We start from the raw sequence: 19,086 nt of genomic DNA, 5'->3' as shown, positions 1-19,086 counted from the left end.
CAAGAAACAGTTCAAATTGGTCAGAAACAAACCATTTTATTTGCTGTGATGTTATAGGTTCAGCAAAAGTCTGTTTGAAGTTTGTTACTCTCCAAGAATTGACCGATTACTGACATCATATAAATTACTGACATCTCAAACAAGCATCGGTCATTTTTACATCTAAACGTCAGCATCTAAAGGGATACTATTGCTGTAAGAATTGAAAATATTTTCATTAATTTTGTCCCAGAGTATACAATCAAGAATGTTAAAATACAAAATATTAGCATTGCGCATTGTGTACATTATGAGATGGAATTTTGGACGAATGAATTTTAACCTAGACTAAAATCCAATCGTCAACAAAGACATTGTACTATAGATGCACTCACGTCGTTTTGCCAAGATAAATACCAGACATTTCTAAATGTTTCCAGGATAGAACAAAAGCTTTACAGTAGTTTTGTACGCAGAATCACCCATAGTTTCTTGAATTACTCCTGAAAATGTCGGAAATGTAGTATTACTACATTTACTAAGAAATAGAAACTGATCTCCTACAATAACAGTATCACTGATAGGCCACTATCCCGTGTTCATAGTGATAAGGGTCTTATACTATTCTTCTTACTTCACAGGTTTGATTTAATACTTCTATTAAAAGTATTGTCAGATAGTTTTAAAATGATGGATTTCATCAAGCCTACGCTTGAGCCATCTGAAATACTGCAGTGTTATGTATACGTACGGTCTCCATGGCAAGTAACACAAATAAAATCGAACGTTTGCAGCAAAACATTCATTATTTTTTTATATTTTAAGTCAAATGTGCAACATATTTCATCAGACTACAATTCTCTATGTACCGGGTTTAAGTTTTTCTCACTGGTGAGGAGGCGTAAATTTTTATATGCTATTTTTGTTTATAAACTGGTCCGCGCAAGCGCCTCTAGAATCAATCTGCCCCCTACTTTAAGATGTGTAACCATTTTAAATGAAGTTTTTAAAGCTGATCCAAAAATTGATTTACTTAAACTTAGTTCTGCTTCTACCTTTTGGCGTGTGCTGCAGAGAGCGTGCTTTTACTGGATTACCTGTACTGTTGTTTTTACTTTTGTGTTTGTTTTGATTGTGATGTCACTTTTTGTCTGTTTTTGCTTTCGATAGTTTTCATCTTTTATGTGATTGTTTTTTTTTTGTCCTAAGGTGCCTATAAATGGGCTTTATGTCCGTTGATTTACCTGAATAGATAAATAAATAAATAAATATTAAAAAATAAATATTTAAAAAAATAAATAAAAAAGATGATCATTTGTATTTGGCTAATTAACCAGTGTGCATATTATATAAGGTGCTGAACCAAATGAACGAAGAGGATATTGTGTTGATAGCAAATACTAGGTATTTCAAAGTAATTAAGTGATGAATGCTTGCTGCACAAATTTAGAAAACGATTTTAAAAAAATGAAACTCTAAGATAAAGGGAATCAATATGCCCCAAGATGTATACCTATTCCCCAATGCCTAATGTAATATGGACAAACTCAGATCAAAGCATTCCCATAATGCCTTCACGTGCGCTCTGACATTGACATCACTTTGATTTCACTGAAGGTCCATAGTTTGAACTTTTTTGCACAGAAAGGCAGTGCAGTCGAAAAATATGAACGTAGTAGCAATAACGAATTTTGGTTTCTTCTAATTATTCTTACTGAATTTTACTCACTTTGAACTTGGTTTCTTCTGTGCAGTAAAAACGCGACTCAGTCCACAGAAAAGCATTCGAGTCCACGGAGAAGCATTCTCGCGAGCCAGAGCATTTTTGAGCACCACGATCCAGCTATTACGTGAGTAGCTGTTGCCGTAAAGAGGCAAGTCTGTAGTTTGAGCCCGGTGGTGGCACTCCATGAGAAAATAGATACCCATGCGTATTCCAAAAATCATGGTGTGATAGAGGGACCGTGCAAAAATCATGGAACAGGGGTTAGTTTTGTTTATCATCATTGTCCATGAAATCATTGGAATAGAAGAACGCCCCTTTGAAAACTGGTCAATAATTTTCCTAGATGTGGATGTCATGGCCACGCTTATAAGTGATGCCATCATGTGCAATCTTTTCCCCAAAGTTACCATGTTAATTCTCACGATGATAAGTAAGCTGGTACGGGCGACTATCCACTGATGCATCTCAATTATTTACACATCAACAAATTCTCCCACCATATTGGGTGTTGTTCGGTTTGATTTTCCCCCATACTTCTCAAAATAAGGGCGTCTTTTTCGTTGAAAATTCCTAGATGTTTGGAAATTTTGCGGAACAAACATGGGAACCAAGCCATCCCGTGAGTGCCCAGAGTTTAAGGCTGCATTCACAAACACCTCGGGAGGGGGGGGAGAATAGACAGGGGGACTTGAAAATATCAAGGGTATGTTTGGGTCACTTGAAAGGATTTAGAGACTAAAAGAAGGAACTCGAAAAAAACTGTCTCTGATTGATATGAAATATGTGTTGGGTTGTCAATTTTAAGCTATACTGTTTGGCTAATCTTTGGGCAGTTTTGTTATCCACTTCAGTTTCTTGTTTTACTCCCTGAAGCGTGATGAAAAGTCCAACACAGCCATATGTGTACAGCCATGATTGTTATTGTTTAAATATCCAATATTTTATACGCAAATGCACTTTTTGCCCGCCACTTCAAGCAAACTACATTTTATCAAGCATGTATAAATGTACAGGTATAACTTTTTTCATGGGGAAAATGTTAATAGTTGGCCCAATAGTCTCTCATGTATTATGATTTGATATTTTAACGAAGCGCTATACATTTTGCCTTCTTCTAAAAGTTGGGCTAAATAGTGAACCTTTCCGAAAGGCATGCACGAAATTTCATGACCCTTCAGTGGTAATGCTTGCGCAAAAAAAAAAAAAAAAAAAAAAAAAAAAAAGAAATTGCGAACTTACTATAATTTCTGTCCATCCTTTAAGGGAGGGGTTTTTTCAAAATTATAGGAAATCAAATGGGGGATTTGACGCATTGTCGGTTTATGAGGGGGCATTTGAACAAATCTGAGAACTTTACTTTGGATCCCCCCAGGTGTTTGTGAATGCAGCAGCCTTGGAAGATCCAGAGGTGCGTGCAAAGTGACACGGTACTACTACTGCTCCATACTCATACATCTTACAATCGATGCAGCGATGATTACCATGTAAAGTCGGTCATTTGATAGACAGAAGGGCGAATGTGATGATCTATTACGTAATCGTATTGTGGTCTTTTGTTTCCTCTGCACGTCACGATTAGGCCAAAGTAATTAAATTCTTTGTTTTGCGTCCCCACCCGCTTAGGTTTTTAAGGTTTTCATGAAAAACACACACAGTGTATTTGAATAGGAAATTTTAGGACATACCCGCTTAGCTTTTTTGAACTAAAAATTTTGTTACATTTTTTTATTTGCTGCAATCAAATTACATTTGTGTTAATTTTCTAGTGTGTTTTTTTTCAGCCGCTTACACGCGTACCTTTTACCATTTTGAGTGGACGCAAAACAAAGAATTTAATTACTTTGGCCTTAGGTAACAGCACAGGCGTTCTGTTTTACGGGTAGTTTGTAAAAGTGTAGTTTCTGCAACGTTCCGACGTTCTCTTCCTTAGCCTTTACTTATACAAACTAGCCGCAAAACAGAACGCCTGTGGGTAACAGGCCTATGAGAAGACCAAGCCATCTCAACATTGGGGGTTGAGCCTACTCATACTATCTGTGTTAGGGTGCATCTGGTTGCCAGATAGCTTGAATAACAACTTGCAAATAGTGAGACAGGTTCAGAGTACTTCCTGGCCTCCTAGATTCGTCCAACAGGGTAACTCTCCCGGGGTCCCGGTCTAAATCTTTTGAGAAAAGACCATAGTTTTTCTGGAGAACGTGCAAACCAAGCAACTTCGATGTATGCAATGGACACCTCCATGGATGTATGTAAGCGATGGGATCAACCATTCAATCGTACAGGGGTGTCAAATTGGAGAAAAAGTGCAGGGCAAAATTTGTGGATGTTTTGAAGCCTTCCACCTTTGCAAAAATATTCACATCGTTCGAAACTGGAAAAAAGTGAGGGATTGAGAGTATGCATAGTCTACTACAACAAAAGCGTAAAATCTTTGAAAGCAAAATACAGCATGGCGATGTCTTCATTGAAAGTTTGACCATGGTGCTAGAAAGAATCTTTCTACCTCCACGGTTTGACCATCCCGAAAATCCATTTGTACTATACCACGTGCAAACACATAAGGGGAGAACCATTTGATTTTGGGGGGGGTATGGAGGAAATGGGTATGGGAGCAAATTTTTTTTTCCTGTCACAGTGACAGCAATTTTTTTTTCTACTGTCAGAGCTGCATCAATTTTTTTTTCAAATGGAGTAGCAATGCAATTTTTTTTTCTTTGTCATCAAGTTTGTGATGCGTTGTATATAAGGGAGCCGTCATTATTTACGCCTGAAACTCAGAAATTTCAGTGACACCCCCCCCCCGTCAACCATGATGAATTTGAGTAACTCCCCTCTCTAACTCTGAAATTTTGACTGATCCCCCCCACTTAGAAAAGTTAAATACAAATACATGTATTTGTAAAATTTACAAAATACAGCAATTTAACAGTAAAGACCTTTCAAATCCTGATGTACTCTGCTAGACTATCATCAGTTATCTCATGATGGTTCAAAAAAGGTGAACCCATCAAAATGAAATTGCAAGTCACAATAAAATAAAGATATAGAAGCTCACGCAGTATCTAACCATATAGTATATTGTTTAATTTGGATGGGTATTATGACAAGGTTTTCACTAGGATATCTGACCGGGCAGAATTTTAAAGTATAGGGAGAGAACACGTGAGAAGCTTAGGGGGAAAGTGTCACAGGGGCTTTCCCATATCTTGCATGCAAAGTTTAAGATATTGATGTGTGCAATGGTGCAGTCTGGTGCGATCTGAGAGGTGTTTTTTAATTTTTTTACTACGTGAAACTGTTAGAACACCCCAAGGGGAGAGCACGAGAGGGGGTTTCCCCTTCTCGTATTGGAAATTTTGGGAAATTGATATGTTTAATGGTGCAATCTGAGAGGAGTTTCAGGTTATTTTGCATTTGGTAAAACTGTTTGAAAATGACATTGAACACTGCAATATTTTTTTACATTTTATGCATGATCAGTGTTTGTGTCACAATATTCAACAACCAAACAATGACAATACAATTTGTGAAAAACAGTTCTGTTTGCCAGAGACTGAAGATAAATAAATATACAGGAACGGAAAATTTGTGACCTTCTTGTGTCATTTCTCCAGCTGCCAGCTTCTAATGAAAAGCATGAATATGGTATGTTTAACTGTCAAAATGGTCATTGAACTGAGGTAAAAGAAAACATGTTTCTGTGATGATAAAGGATGAATTCACAACAGTTCAGTTTTGTCCTAGATCCTGTGAAAATTTTGAGAAATTGATGTGCGCCACGGTGCAGTGTAGTGCAATCCGATAGGTATTTTAAATTTGTCTTTTACCAGTAACACTGTTAGAAGAGCCGGGGGGAGAGCACGAGAGGGGGCGCCCCCCTCTCGCATTGAAAATTTTGAGAAATGGATGTGTGCAATGGTGCAATCTGAGATGTGTTTCAATTTATTTCGCCAAAATAAATTGAGTAACCCGTCCCTCTTCTTCCTCTCCACATTTTGAGTAACGCCCCCTGAAGTTTTCAATGTTTTTAGTGACCCTCTCCCTTGTATTTCATTACATTTGTTGTTCCTCAATTTTTCATTGTCAACTTGTACATCTTCCTAATATATTTATATTGAGAGAATACTATATTGATTTTAACACTAGTTTATTGACTCCTGTCTTGTGTTTTAAAATTTTCACAATTTACAGAAGTCAAAAAGTCCCATTTAGATAGTGCCTATGCCATCGATATATTGCAACAGAAATCCTGAAATATGATTTCTTGGGTCAGGAAAGGGAAGGAAAACATTGAGTGCACTGAGGTGTAAGTAGACCTATGTAGTGCATGCTTACATCATAAGTGCTGGGAAAAAAACATAAGAATTGCTTGTGGTAAAAACATTTGCGCCGCCTATGGCGGCGCGCCGGCAAAGAATACATGAGAATAGGGTTTCCAAATTTTGCTAATTTCTGGTGCATTGTGACATTTTTTTTTTTCACTTCTGTCTGTTATGACAATTTTTTTTTCTCAGGCCATGGCAGGATCAATTTTTTTTTCTTCTATCTCACCTGGCGACAATTTTTTTTTTCTCAAAATCCTCCATACCCCCCCCCCAGAAATCAAATGGTGTTCCCCTAATAATTAGCATTCGTAGTATATCCGCCATTTGGAATTCTTCCAGATCTGGGTGAAAGCGCTGTCGCTCCCCCAAGGAATCAACAAGCTCTGAGACTTAGTGTTTCCAGTGTACAGTTGAGGAGGTAACTCTTTGGTAAGGCTGTGTGGTGTATGATGCCTACACTGGCCTCCTAAGCGCGTTCACCGCTAGCCCTGCGTACGATGCTGTGTGTTCTCGGCGTTAGAAGCCACGTTCATGACGTTATACCGAGGACGGACAACGCCGGGAACACACAGCATCGTACGCAGGGCTGATTCACTGCATTCTATGCGACAGCCTGTCACTAACGCGACAGTATGCTGAAGTATATTTCTTCAATTTATTTTACAACACACCTCATCCGCAATCTGTGTTCGGCAGTTGATAGTCACGTGAGGTGCGTTCTTTTATATGCTGATCCACATGAACGACGCCATCAGGCATCATTTGTCATGTCGGAACTGTTGCCTGCCAGGCATCAGTTCCGAAAAATTATATATGCCCGCTGACTTCAAAAACGACATTTGCGCATGTGCTATTTAGAATGTAACAAATATGTCGTCTCGGTTTACCCTCCTTTCTGGAGATTGCTCTGGTTTCAAACAAGGACTCGAAACGGACGAAACGATAATCAAAGGTGCATTGGACGTTTTGCAGAAGTATTGCGACGCTGTCGTGAAAAACCTTTTTCTGCCATATTTCATGCGACAAGTTTTGTGCCTTATGTATGACTGCCGATGAGGTGTGTAATAAAACACATATTGACTGGCTGTGAGGGCAACAGCATATGTCTCCTAACCCCTCGGACATGTGAGTCACCCCGAAAAACAGACTGTTCCCAAGGCATGGTACAGATGTTGATCTCTCAGCACTGTAATACTGTGTATCATGTCAATTAATTGCTTATTTGCATATTTGATGAACTTTCATAATTAATGTCATATGTCTAGAAGTGCTGCATCAAATTTGATGAAACCTGACAACGATGTTGATCTTTTGGTGGTGTAATGGTGTGCATAGATATGTAGTAGTATCATGTCAATTACCTGCCGATTTGCATATTTAATGAATTCTCGTAATTAGGCTGGCATGTCAAGAAATGGTTCACAAATTTCATGAAACTTGGTACAGATGTTGAACTCGCATTGCTTTAACGTTTTGAATGACGACATTTATCAGTGTCATTCCAATTTATTGCTAATTTGCATATTTAATAAACTTTCCTAATTAGTGGGCTGTGTCACGGTTACTCTACGCCAGAGCATGGATGTAAAAAATTTTTTACATCCATGGCCAGAGTAACCGTGGCTATGTCCAGAAATACTGCATCAAATCTGCTGAAACTTGGTACAGATTTTGACCTTTCAGTACTGTAATGCTGTGCAAAGACATTAAGTAGTATCATGTCAATTAATTGCTAGTTTCCATATTTTGTGAACTGTTATAATTAGTGTGATATGTATAGAAATGCTGTATCAAATTTGATAGCGTGGTTCAAATGTTGATCTTCCAGTAGCGTTATGGCATGCAAAGATAAGTAGTAGTATCATGTCAGTTAACTGCTGATTTGCATATTTAATGAATTTTCGTAATTTGGCTGATATGACAAGAAATGATTCATCAAATTTTATGAAGCTTGGTGCAGATATTGAGCTCACATTTTGAAGAAAGACACAAGGCAGTGTCAAGTTAATTAATTTTTAATTTACATATTTAATGAATTTTCATAATTAGAATGATTTGTCCAGAAACAAATCAAATTTGATTAAACTTTGTTCAGATCTTGATTTAACAGTGCTGTAATACAATTCATTGATAATTTGTGGTATTGCTTTCGAAATGTGGTACACGTGATAATCTGTCAGTGTTAATATAGAATGCAAAAATGTTTGGCAACATCCTGTCAATTAATTAGTAATTGACTAATTTAATGACCTTTTGTAATTAGGGTAGCAGCCCACATTGGTTTTACGTTTTCACCACCATGCAACTCATCTTTAATCACAGACCCAATTATTGAACCGGACTCTATCCTCTCCAAGGACTTGTAATCAAAGTACCCATTAACAAATGTTGACTGTGTCATCAACGATGACTTTTTCCTTTTATATGTATGATACGTTTTTCTGGAAATTTTGTGGCCAGTGTTTGATCGCCCCAAACCCCTTAAAAGTGCATATTTGATATAAAAATATTTTGGAAAAAACATCCCTGCCGACCTATCTACCCTATTTTTGAAAACCGTGTTATCGGAACAGCACAATTTATTTTTTGGCCTAATCTAAAACAAGTGAAGTGTTTTTGAAATACATTAGTTGTATTGATTGCACCTTGTCTTTTTTCAGCTGAAATGGCAGACCAAGCAGAGATGATGCAACAAGTAGACATAACACCAGACAGATCAAAAAGACGTCAACGGAAAGCATCTGCTGGACTGCTTGGTAAGTTAACTCCATGGTGGAAAAGCGGGCCAAATGTTTATTCGTCTAGCTCAGATGAAGAATTTAGTGAGAGCACTGAAGAGGATGATAATGATGATACAGATGGTCATTTAAGGAAGTGGGTAGTTTCTGACAATCAGATCTGTGAAGTCAGCAGAAAAAGTGAGAATGTGAAAAGAGAGAGAGAAGAAGATGAGCCACAAATTCACCGCCCTGAAGTTAAAGAAGAATTTGAGAATACTTGCACGACAGGGTCACATCATCCCAGCAATGATGTGAATTTTCCAAACCATGGTCATGGAATGTCAGTGGAAAGTTTGAAATTTGAAGAAAATGACCAATCATTTGAAGGATATGAACATGCCACTGAACACACGAATATTGATGAAATACAGAATGACCGCGTGACAAAGTTGACCAGTGACACAAGAAGAACAAGGCAGAGGACAGTATACCACAGTAGGAGCCGTTATGTGTTTGGTTCAAGTTCCGATGAAGATGCAGTCGTGACGATTAAAGATGAGGATTTTGATAGTAGAGAAGAGACAGAGACAAGTGATAATTCTGAGTCTGGGGATGACACTGACACTGACACTGTTGAGAAGGTGAATGAAGTGAAAGACAAAGAAGAGGAAGCGCTTGAAAAATTATTTAAATACAAAGAACACATGGAAATAGGTACAGACATTCATAATAAGTGCTTCTATAAATGCAAAATATGCCAGCTCTATTATTGCAAAACAGCTAGTCGGATGCTATGTCACCTTAACAAGCATGATGAAGGCAAGTTGAAGTGCGAGCAATGCCAGTTTAACGCCTCATCAGAGAGCTCCCTGCAAAAACACAAGGAGGACCATACACAAGCCATACAAAAATGCGACATGTGTGAATATACCACTCAAAGAATAAAATTATTGAAGAATCACAAGATACAAGTACACACAAAAGAAGAAGACAAGAAGTTTATCTGCCCCAGTGAAGGATGCCGCAAAAGATTCGCTACTAAATCTAATTTGCAGTCACACATGTGTTCTCACAACAAAGCAATCCTCTGTCAGTTCTGTGGGAAAACATATACATTTCGGAAGGATTTAAGAAAACACATTTCAAGAGAGCATGATATCAACGCAAAACGGAAAAAAATTTACTGTGATGTTTGTGGGAAAGGATATATTGCAGGTAACAAGGGCGCTCTCAGACGTCATAAGATGCAACATCACCTCAATGAGAGACCATTTAAATGCAAATATTGTCCGAAGGCATTTGTTGATCAGGTGAGACAAATATTTCACGAAAGGACTCATACTGGAGAAAAGCCGTACAAATGCAAATTCTGTGATTTCAGGGCTGCCAAACCTTCGCAAGTAGAATCACATTCTAGAAGACACACCGGCAGGAAACCGTACAAGTGTAAGGAGTGTAGCTACGCCAGCACATGGAATGTGCAATTGAAGTCTCACATGAAAGCTCACAGTTCAGACACAGCTATGAGGTGTGATATATGCAATGTCGTTTTTATCAATGAAAGGTCACTTAAGGGTCATAACAAGAAGTTTGCTGTTACCCACGATGGACTTTCTAAATCCTCTTCTCTTCTCCCCAGTGTGCAAATCTGAGCAGTGCTATGTCCTCTGTAATACATTAGATCTAATCTTCTGTTAGCCACATTGCTGCTTCATGAAATATAGTTTTGTTTTTGTCATTTTTTGTTTGATACAGAGGCAGAAAATGACTAGAGATTTTTTTTCCATACAACAGCTGGGCTGAGCAATGTTAACGAGGATAGGGCCAATATGTTCCTACGTATGTGGAAGTTACTTCAAATATTTGATAATCCTGCTGCAAGCAGCCCTATCTACTATAAGGTAGCATTTAGTCACGAGGACATCTTTTATTCAATCATCATTCATGATAGAATACTGCCAATGTCATGACTCGATTTCAACACCAGTTTGTAACTGTTCGACATTGACCCATGGATATTAAAGCAACAAAAACCGCATTTGGAAATAATTTTTTTTATTGAACTGTCCATAGACTCAGTACATTAATTCAAATGCATGCAGTTGCGGGTGTTTTTGGTAGAATAAGATCATAGTTCATGACTTGTTAGAGAAGACAGTTACAGCAAATTTTTCAGCATTTGTTTTTATCATCATCTTATATTCCTTAACACATTCGCATAGTGAACACTGTGACATACATATATGTAACAGGCTTTGTAGAAGGTAAAAAAATGATTACACAAGTTCTTAAAGTTAGGATGTAGTCAATGGTTTGAACATAGTTTTATTGCAAGGAATGGAATGTATCAGAGTAGATGTAGTTTATGATTAAGACTGCCTTTCTGTCGCTTAAACCATCCAGAACATGCCATCATGTCACCCATTTACCCATAAGCTTATATCCATGTATGTTAGTGTACAGCCTGCTTGTTAATGGAGTTTGACAAATTTCTGATGGAAGGAATCAATTCTATTTCTATAATTTTTAAGGAATCTGAGTTTGTTCTGATGATGATAATCTGTAGTTAAAATCAGTACATTTAAAACTTGAATTTTGAATACTTTTGAATTTGTTATTATCAATAATAGATTAGACATTATAATAAAGAGTGTATACATAAACTTTGAATGTGATGTGTTATGTCTTAGAAAGATTGTGTGGTTTTTTGTTTTAGCCAGACTTGTGCCAAGTCTGTTGGTGATGTCATTATGAAATAAATTTCAAGAACAAATTTTGAAAAAATACATATCTGAACTTTGTGGCATGAGCAGATATAGTTAGGCCAGTCAAAAACATGCCCACATTTTGACATGAGTGGGATACCCCATGGTGCGTAGACTGAAGGATCCGTCGTTCCAGGGCGCCCTCTACGCTCGCCAGGCCCGAGCTCCAACCGAAACATATCGACATGTAATAGGATGTGCTTTATTGTCGATATTCGGTTTTACAATCTGCAAGAAGATTCTCGAAGAAAGAAGTGCTACGCAATCGGTATTTGAATTATTAATTAAACTTTATTATCCCTGAAATGAGAAACTTGTCTTGCAACGGCACAGACATCGAAACAGTAAGAATATAAATACAGTAGTAAAACATATCTTTAAAATCACACAAGTGTACGCATAGGCCCTAAAGCTCAATGAAAAAACGCTACAAAATTTATTTCAAACTTCAGACACAACGTTTTGTCTCTGATTAAGAAGTCGAACTGCACAAGGAGCATATATAGCTGAGTCGTGTTCTTATACCCAAAGTTTTACATCTGCGACCTGAAGGAAGCTCCTCAAAATGCTGAGCCATTTTTCACGACTTAAATGTGCATTTCAGTCTACGATATACAAAGAAGTGGTGCCACAGTCGTCTATAAATAGCAAAACGCATATCTCTAATACTATTCATAGCATGGAGGTACTTGTGGTAACGCCATGCCATGGTCATAGCAACAAACGCAGCATGAGTATTACAGCCAAGTAGCCTACTTTTCTAATGCATACCACAGGGTAGCCAGGAAAAAATAAACAAACATACAAACAAGCATACAAATACATAAATAAATATTAAACAAACATACAGACAAACAAACATAAACAAATAGACAAAGAAACAAACATACAATATAGAACGTTGATTAATAAACACGAATAAATAAACGAACATGTATACACACACGTATATATATATATATATATATATATATATATATATATATATATACTAACTATTGTCTCTTACACTCACATATTTTACCAATATACAAATATACAAATGTGTGCATGTGTATACATTTGTTTGTTTGTTTGTGGTTATTCAACATTCTATGACATTGTATGTTCGTTTGTTTATTTATCTGTTTGTGTATGTTTGTTTGTATGTTTGTTAAATATTTATTTATGTATTTATATGCTTGTTTTTATGTTTATTTTTGTTTCGTTTTGTTTATTTATTTGTTTGTTGGTATGCTTGTTTGTTTTTTCCTGTCTCTGCCCTGTGCTCATACCACACAGCGGCCGTCGTTTATCAGTGTTTACGAGCTACTCTATTACACGCAGTCAGGGTCATGTCGGGTCACATTGGTTCACAAAACTATGAGAGGCGACAGCAGGAGAATAATGCGTACGCATAAGTAGACGTCGCCGTACTGTACATGTGATTTTAATCAGATTCGGGCCTAGTGTTCGTCATGTTCTCCCGGGTTTTTTTTTTGCTTGTTGTTTTTTCTAGATAGTGACACGCCCCCAAGACAGCCTGGAGCTTGAGCAAGTCGGCTCCTACATTTGCAATGTGGTGCACGGTCCCTCTATCATAGAGGGACCGTGTGTGGTATTTGACCTTTTTTTCAGCATTGAACTGTAATGCAGAATTATGTTGGCGAATTTATTTTCAGCAAGCTGGGGCACTCCCATTGCTGAATCGAGTCGGGGAGGACAATTTATGCTGGGTGTCGGTAGAAATCGCTTCAGTTAGAAGTGGAGGAAATTGGAACGTGGTTCTTTTTAGGTATCGTTACACTGGCAGGAATATTGTTTAGGTGCTTCCAACAACATTCATGTAGACCATCGGTTCATTCAGTAGAGACTCACGACGGTAGAATTAAACGCCACTATAAGTGTTTTGGTAGACTTGGTTCAAGTCGGTGAAATTTTAAAAAGTAAAATCATTTATAATAGTTTCTCTTGTGTCTCTCCTATTTCGTACAAACCTATTCAGAATTCGGTAGCGCAGGCCAGGTTTTCCCAGCGATTGAATGCGTTACTTTTGAGTCTGCGCAGTATAGTGAGTTAGTTTCTGCCGGATTCACCTGTGATTCCGGGTGAAACTCCCCTGTATAGCGTTCACCCGACTAGCATCGCGTCCACTCCACTGACGCGCGCGTTTCACATGAAAGCAAAATACATATCGTTGCGTTCACTTCACTCAAACATTAACAAATCATAGACTTGAACCAAGTCTAGTGTTTTGGGTAAGCGCTGAACTTTTAGTAGCGCAAAAGCGTGCTTCAATATGCTTTAGGTGTTTGACACGTGAACTCATTGGTGTTCCGCAGAGGCGTGTCTGATCATGATAGACCCTCGAGAAAAACGGGACAGGCAACTGCTGTGGTTTCTTTGTGCGATCTATCTTGGAATATATTAACTTCGTTTGCCAAGCGGTCCCCGACAACAATACTTCGTACTTAACACTGAATCTCATTAACGATCAAACTGACGTTCTGTATGTTCATTCCGTCCCCGACCCATTAACACCTCTTTATTATTCCAAGTAGTACTTCGTTCATACAGGCAAAAATTGAAACGTTTCAGCGACTTTATTTGTGATTTGTAAACACAGGTGATTAATAGTTTGGGTCCGCTCGTGTCCATACTCACAAAATAAAGCCATTGTTTTGATATTTAAGACGTCTTAATGCGCCCTCTCGAGTTCAAAAGGTGTGTATGGCCAAGCATACTGCATAACAAGATGGCTGAAACGAACGACGTCGTACTGGCTGTAAAGAATGTGAAAGAGGCTCCCCACCGAACTATCCAAAATGTTTTTGTGTCGAGTTTGTGTTTTATTCGTTTCTAAATTGTGTTCCTACATTCTTATCCGATTGTTTGTGTTAATAAAAATGTTTGTTTCGCCTCGCCATAAGCTTTCCTCACACATACAAAACATTACCGTCCACACTAATCCAAACTTCCCTACAAATATCCGAGGCGAAACAAACATTTTTATTAACACAAACAATCGGATAAGAATGTAGGAACACATTTTAAAACGAATCAAACACAAACTTAATGACTCAATCGAATATTTTTGTTCCCAATTCATAAATCATATAGACAATCTCAATTCTCGGTTTATGGCAATTTTTGTCGACTGATAAAAGTCTTTTCATCTTCAACATTCCATTCTAATTTCACCTACGGTAACCTCCTGTGACTTTCCTTCTAAACGTTGATTTGCCTTGTGCACCAAAGAGATGCTGTATTTTATGCCAAACGATGAAAAAATATGTGAAGAAATAACCATGTATCAGTCAGTACGGCAGGCGAAACCCGGACGGCCATACCGATTGGAGACAGAGCAGAGTAGATCGAAACGCAAACGGGGTGTTATTATAGGAAAGGCGGTGACTTATTTTACAGCTGAATAAAATGCTGTCTCTGGTTGTGTAAGTCTGTTGATCGAAATATATATTTTGTTCCCAGTTGATTAATCATGGGGGATGGCAGTCTCGATCTCCCCTTTATGGTTCGATATTTACTGACTCGTTCCCTCTCATTTTTGTCAATCAATGAAATCATTTTCGTCTTCCATATTCAATATTACTTTGACCGATGTTACATCCTGACCTATACTGTCATTAGTTTTGACCAACGTACAAAGATATTGCCCATGCGTCCGGCTGATGAGATGTTTTGCAAAACGGTGAAGAAATGGGGGCCCGGGAGACATCGATGTCAGTCTTTCCGGACTGTTTACATGTAGCTAATAGGGGATATCAAAGGAGATGAATCAGTTAGTTGAATAAAACATAACTTTTCGGACTTATTTTATGTCAATTTTGTCAATGTCGGACTTTTGATTCAAGAGAAACCAGAATCACCTACAGAGATGTCTGTATTAAACACGACGAACAATTGGGAATAGTTTGTTATGCTACTGTCGGTGTCAGTCGTGGTGTCTCTCCCATAAAATTTCGAAGCTATAGGTCTACACTTGTCGTTTCAATTCACAGGTAGCGGTACACCGATGACCAGATATTGTACTATTCTTAAAACTAGTCTAAGCAATTTTACGACACTGCACTATTTGCCATTGTGTCTCCCCGTGAACGTCCTTGAATCTATGGACGTGACCATTGTTTTACTGCGCCCATTAGAGTGTAAACCCCTGTTCGTTACCAGCAGAATACTTTTTAAAGTTCTGTACATCAGTGTACACTGTGTGTATAAGCCCTAAACCTAGTTTAATTCAATTATGGAAAGGTATTAAAGAATAAAGGGTCGTTACAGTTGCTAAAATTGCGAGAAAAACGGCACTTTTTACTCAAATAGTCCTATTCACAAGCTCTATTGTTTTAAATCACGTCCATGGTGTGCTGTTGATTTTCATTCTTTCGTGCAATTTCATTTGCTTGAAGCAATTATCCTTTCATTTGACTGCTCTGTGGCACTCTTCTGAATATGTGTTTTGGATAAAAAGAACTCTACAGTGAAAGACATAAACTTCGACGGTGATAGGTATACAATATCGGTTCTCGACGGTGATAGGTATACAATATCGGTTGTGTGAAGATATACAGATTACAAGTTATTTCTGCGCGCCACTTATTGATAATTTCTTCTTGTGAACGTCTTTGAATCCGTGACCGCGACCATTGTTTTCGAAGTGTTCGACGGTGGATGATCGGTAGATTAATGAAGATATATGTTACTGAACTATCGTGTGATTGTTTAATAGCATGGTTAGGTAATAGACGGTGTAGTCTGTAGAGGCGATACGGCGAAATTCCACGGCCCAAGGGAGCGTACATCGCATGGTTTCTTACAACGAACCATAGACAGAGCCGTCGGTTTCCATAGCTACTACGTGAAATCCGGCCTCACCGATGTCCCGGGCCGATGTCCCTGTCCTGATTCGGAGAACAACTTTCAAGCTGCGTGTTGAGGTTCAGATGTCCGATTTTTTCATATTCAAAAGGCTTATTGATTTACAGAGAACGCCCGTCTTGTTTTTAGCTTTAACTTAGCGCAAGATGGCAATTGAAAATTCAAAGCCAAATAGCCAGTGGGAAAAAAATAGACGACTCGCTCTCACCAGCGGTCGAGGTCGCAATGAAAAAAAAATCGAAGTCTCTGAAATCGGTATCATTGCTCCGCCATGTTTATTGTTGGTTGTACGGCCAGTTTAAAGTCACAGACTTTCTTCAAGGTAAAGTTCATATAATTGCCATACCGCGAAGTTCCCTGTGCATTTCAATATGTCTATTTGGAAGCAAAAAGCGCCACGGACATTCGATCGATGGTGATGAACTTTCTCCAGGGCGTGACATGTCACCAGTTACGAACTTTACCGGTTTTCGATACGAAATATGCAATATATTATCAGCGTTGTTCACGTTGTGTTTTGAGTTTGATATGGAATATAACAGGAAAACACTAACAATTAGAGTGACGATAGAGACCATGCCCGATACGGAAAAATTGACATCAACTACTTGCAATGAGCAGTGACCTGAAACTTCAGACTGATATATAAATGTCGACAATATAAAACATTGAAATGCCGGAGAGAGAGAGAGGGAGAGAGAGGTTTACGCGGTCGCGAACTGATTATACTCTTTCGGATATGACTTCGGTGTAGACGATACACAGACATCGAAAATGTACACCTACTTTCCAGAAATTCGACTAATCTTATAATAAAGAGTGGAACAAATCCAAAAGTGTTGGTGGAAGTAAATCTTCAGATGTTGGTTTTCTAAAGTTAGATAATACTTACAGAAATATGGTCGTCATAGTCTTCTTTTAAAACTATTATCTTCAACACCACGTTTCTTATGATCGGTGATGTCATTTTTTATTATTTTTACAAACTTTCAATGCATCAAACGCTATAAGACTATCTCATCTGCCTGTCAAGGAGTTACAATATATTTCCAAGGGCTGGCACACGATGTCAACTTACGTGTCGTCCGTCGAGCGGCCGGTGGCAGTCTCACAGATTGTTCCGTTTGTAATCGCGGCCACTTTGATTTTGATGTGACACCAACGTGCGTTTGAGGTTTTTTTGTTACGAAATTTGTCGACCTCACAAAATTTCACAGTCCATGCTTTGAAGCAGTCTCAACATGGCAAAAATGTCTCGCTTAAATTTCATCCTCGTCGTTCCAAATTAAATTCGACCACTAAATTATTTCGGCAGTTTTAATTTCCTATTAATTCGACGTTTTTCAAATCGTAATGAATTTTTTCTGGTCGAATTGATAGGGTTTTTGGTATCAAGCTTATCTCTTCGTCGGACCAGTATACCGCGAGATGTAGTACTGTGTTCGACAGCCATGGCGAAAGTGAATATTGTATATTGGTTGTTGTTTGTTTTATGTTACAAATACCTGTCGCGTGAGGGCGTTTGAAACGCTTCTGAAGCGGCTCAGTCTGTCCACACAGCGATTTGCGGATAGAGTTAATCCCTACAACGGCTCTGGTCGGGCCGACTAAACCGTCTCAAATCTGAAACGCTTCAGAACCATTTCGGAGTGTCCACACATAACTTTCTGTGTCAGTATTGGCCCAGAACCGTTTCAGAGACGTTTCAATGGCCTGTGTATGAACGGCATATAGGATCGCACGCTGCTAATCCCATAGACCCTTTGTTCTCTATCGCAGTTGCCTGTCCCGTTTTTCTCGAGGGTCTATGGTCTGATCAACTTCAATGGATGGGTATCCTGGAGCGAAAGACAACTAACAGACTATGCGCAATAAGTTTGTATCAATTTCAGATCATGAAGTGGGTATGTGGGTATTCGAGTTTACATGGCACATTCATGATATTCGAATCCTTTAATCTGACATCATAAACCATCTGACAAGAAACATTCAACCATGCAGTTGTTTACCCGTCACTTTCTCAATAAGCTTACAGGTATCGTGTTTTTAAAATAAAAAATAATTACATGTGATTGTGTGTGTGTGTGTATATATACATACATACACACATACATATATATATATATATATATATATATATATATATATATATATATAAACAGATTACTTCAAGTACAAAGTATTGAAATCTATTACTTAAGTTTCATGCATCTTGCAATTCTCAGATAGAGTGAAAGGATCCTTTCACTCTATCTGAGGATTGCAAGATGCATGAAATTTAAGTAATAGATTTCAATACTTTGTACTTGAAGTAATCTGTTTATTTATAACGCTCTGCTTTTGCATTGAGCACTGTAATTTCCCACGAGGACATCTGTATACTTCGAGATATATATATATATATATATATATATATATATATATATATATATATATATATATATATATATATACTATGTCGGCTGTAGAGCCAGGCTAGAACGTTGTCCTTTCCATGTTAACGAGGTGACGTCAGGTGTTTTACCAGTCAAAATGTTGTTTACGCCGAGAATCCGCATCCTATTTGTTTCGCTATTTACCTGGCAACCTTCCGACCCCACCATTGCCGTATCTGTCACGTTACTCATTGATAACGAAGGGCGAGGCCAGGCATACTATGGATACGTACACACGTCACAGCATAGGTAGTATCTAGGAGG

General features: G+C 38.1%; 1 protein-coding gene across 4 annotated transcripts; it reads left to right on the top strand.

The window, feature by feature from the left end:
- Positions 1 to 6,312: 6,312 nt before the first annotated feature.
- On the top strand, positions 6,313 to 11,416 carry LOC139151837 (zinc finger protein 808-like). Of its 4 annotated transcripts, none has more exons than XM_070724845.1 (2): positions 6,313 to 6,448; positions 8,691 to 11,416. In XM_070724845.1, the coding sequence occupies exon 2, from the start codon at positions 8,696 to 8,698 to the stop codon at positions 10,400 to 10,402; it is 1,707 nt and encodes a 568-aa protein (XP_070580946.1). In that variant the 5' UTR covers positions 6,313 to 6,448; positions 8,691 to 8,695; the 3' UTR covers positions 10,403 to 11,416. The 4 variants fall into 4 exon arrangements, with proteins under 4 accessions (XP_070580946.1, XP_070580947.1, XP_070580948.1 ...); XM_070724846.1 differs by having other exon boundaries at positions 6,314 to 6,459; XM_070724847.1 differs by lacking the exon at positions 6,313 to 6,448 and adding an exon at positions 6,573 to 6,660.
- The last annotated feature ends 7,670 nt before the right edge of the window (positions 11,417 to 19,086 follow it).

The sequence above is a fragment of the Ptychodera flava genome, chromosome 15 (genome assembly GCF_041260155.1).
Source record: "Ptychodera flava strain L36383 chromosome 15, AS_Pfla_20210202, whole genome shotgun sequence".
In the NCBI taxonomy this organism is placed as follows: Eukaryota; Metazoa; Hemichordata; class Enteropneusta; family Ptychoderidae; genus Ptychodera; species Ptychodera flava.
The sequence above is the reverse complement of the archived record's forward strand: the minus strand, read 5'-3'. Positions and strand labels throughout refer to the sequence as shown.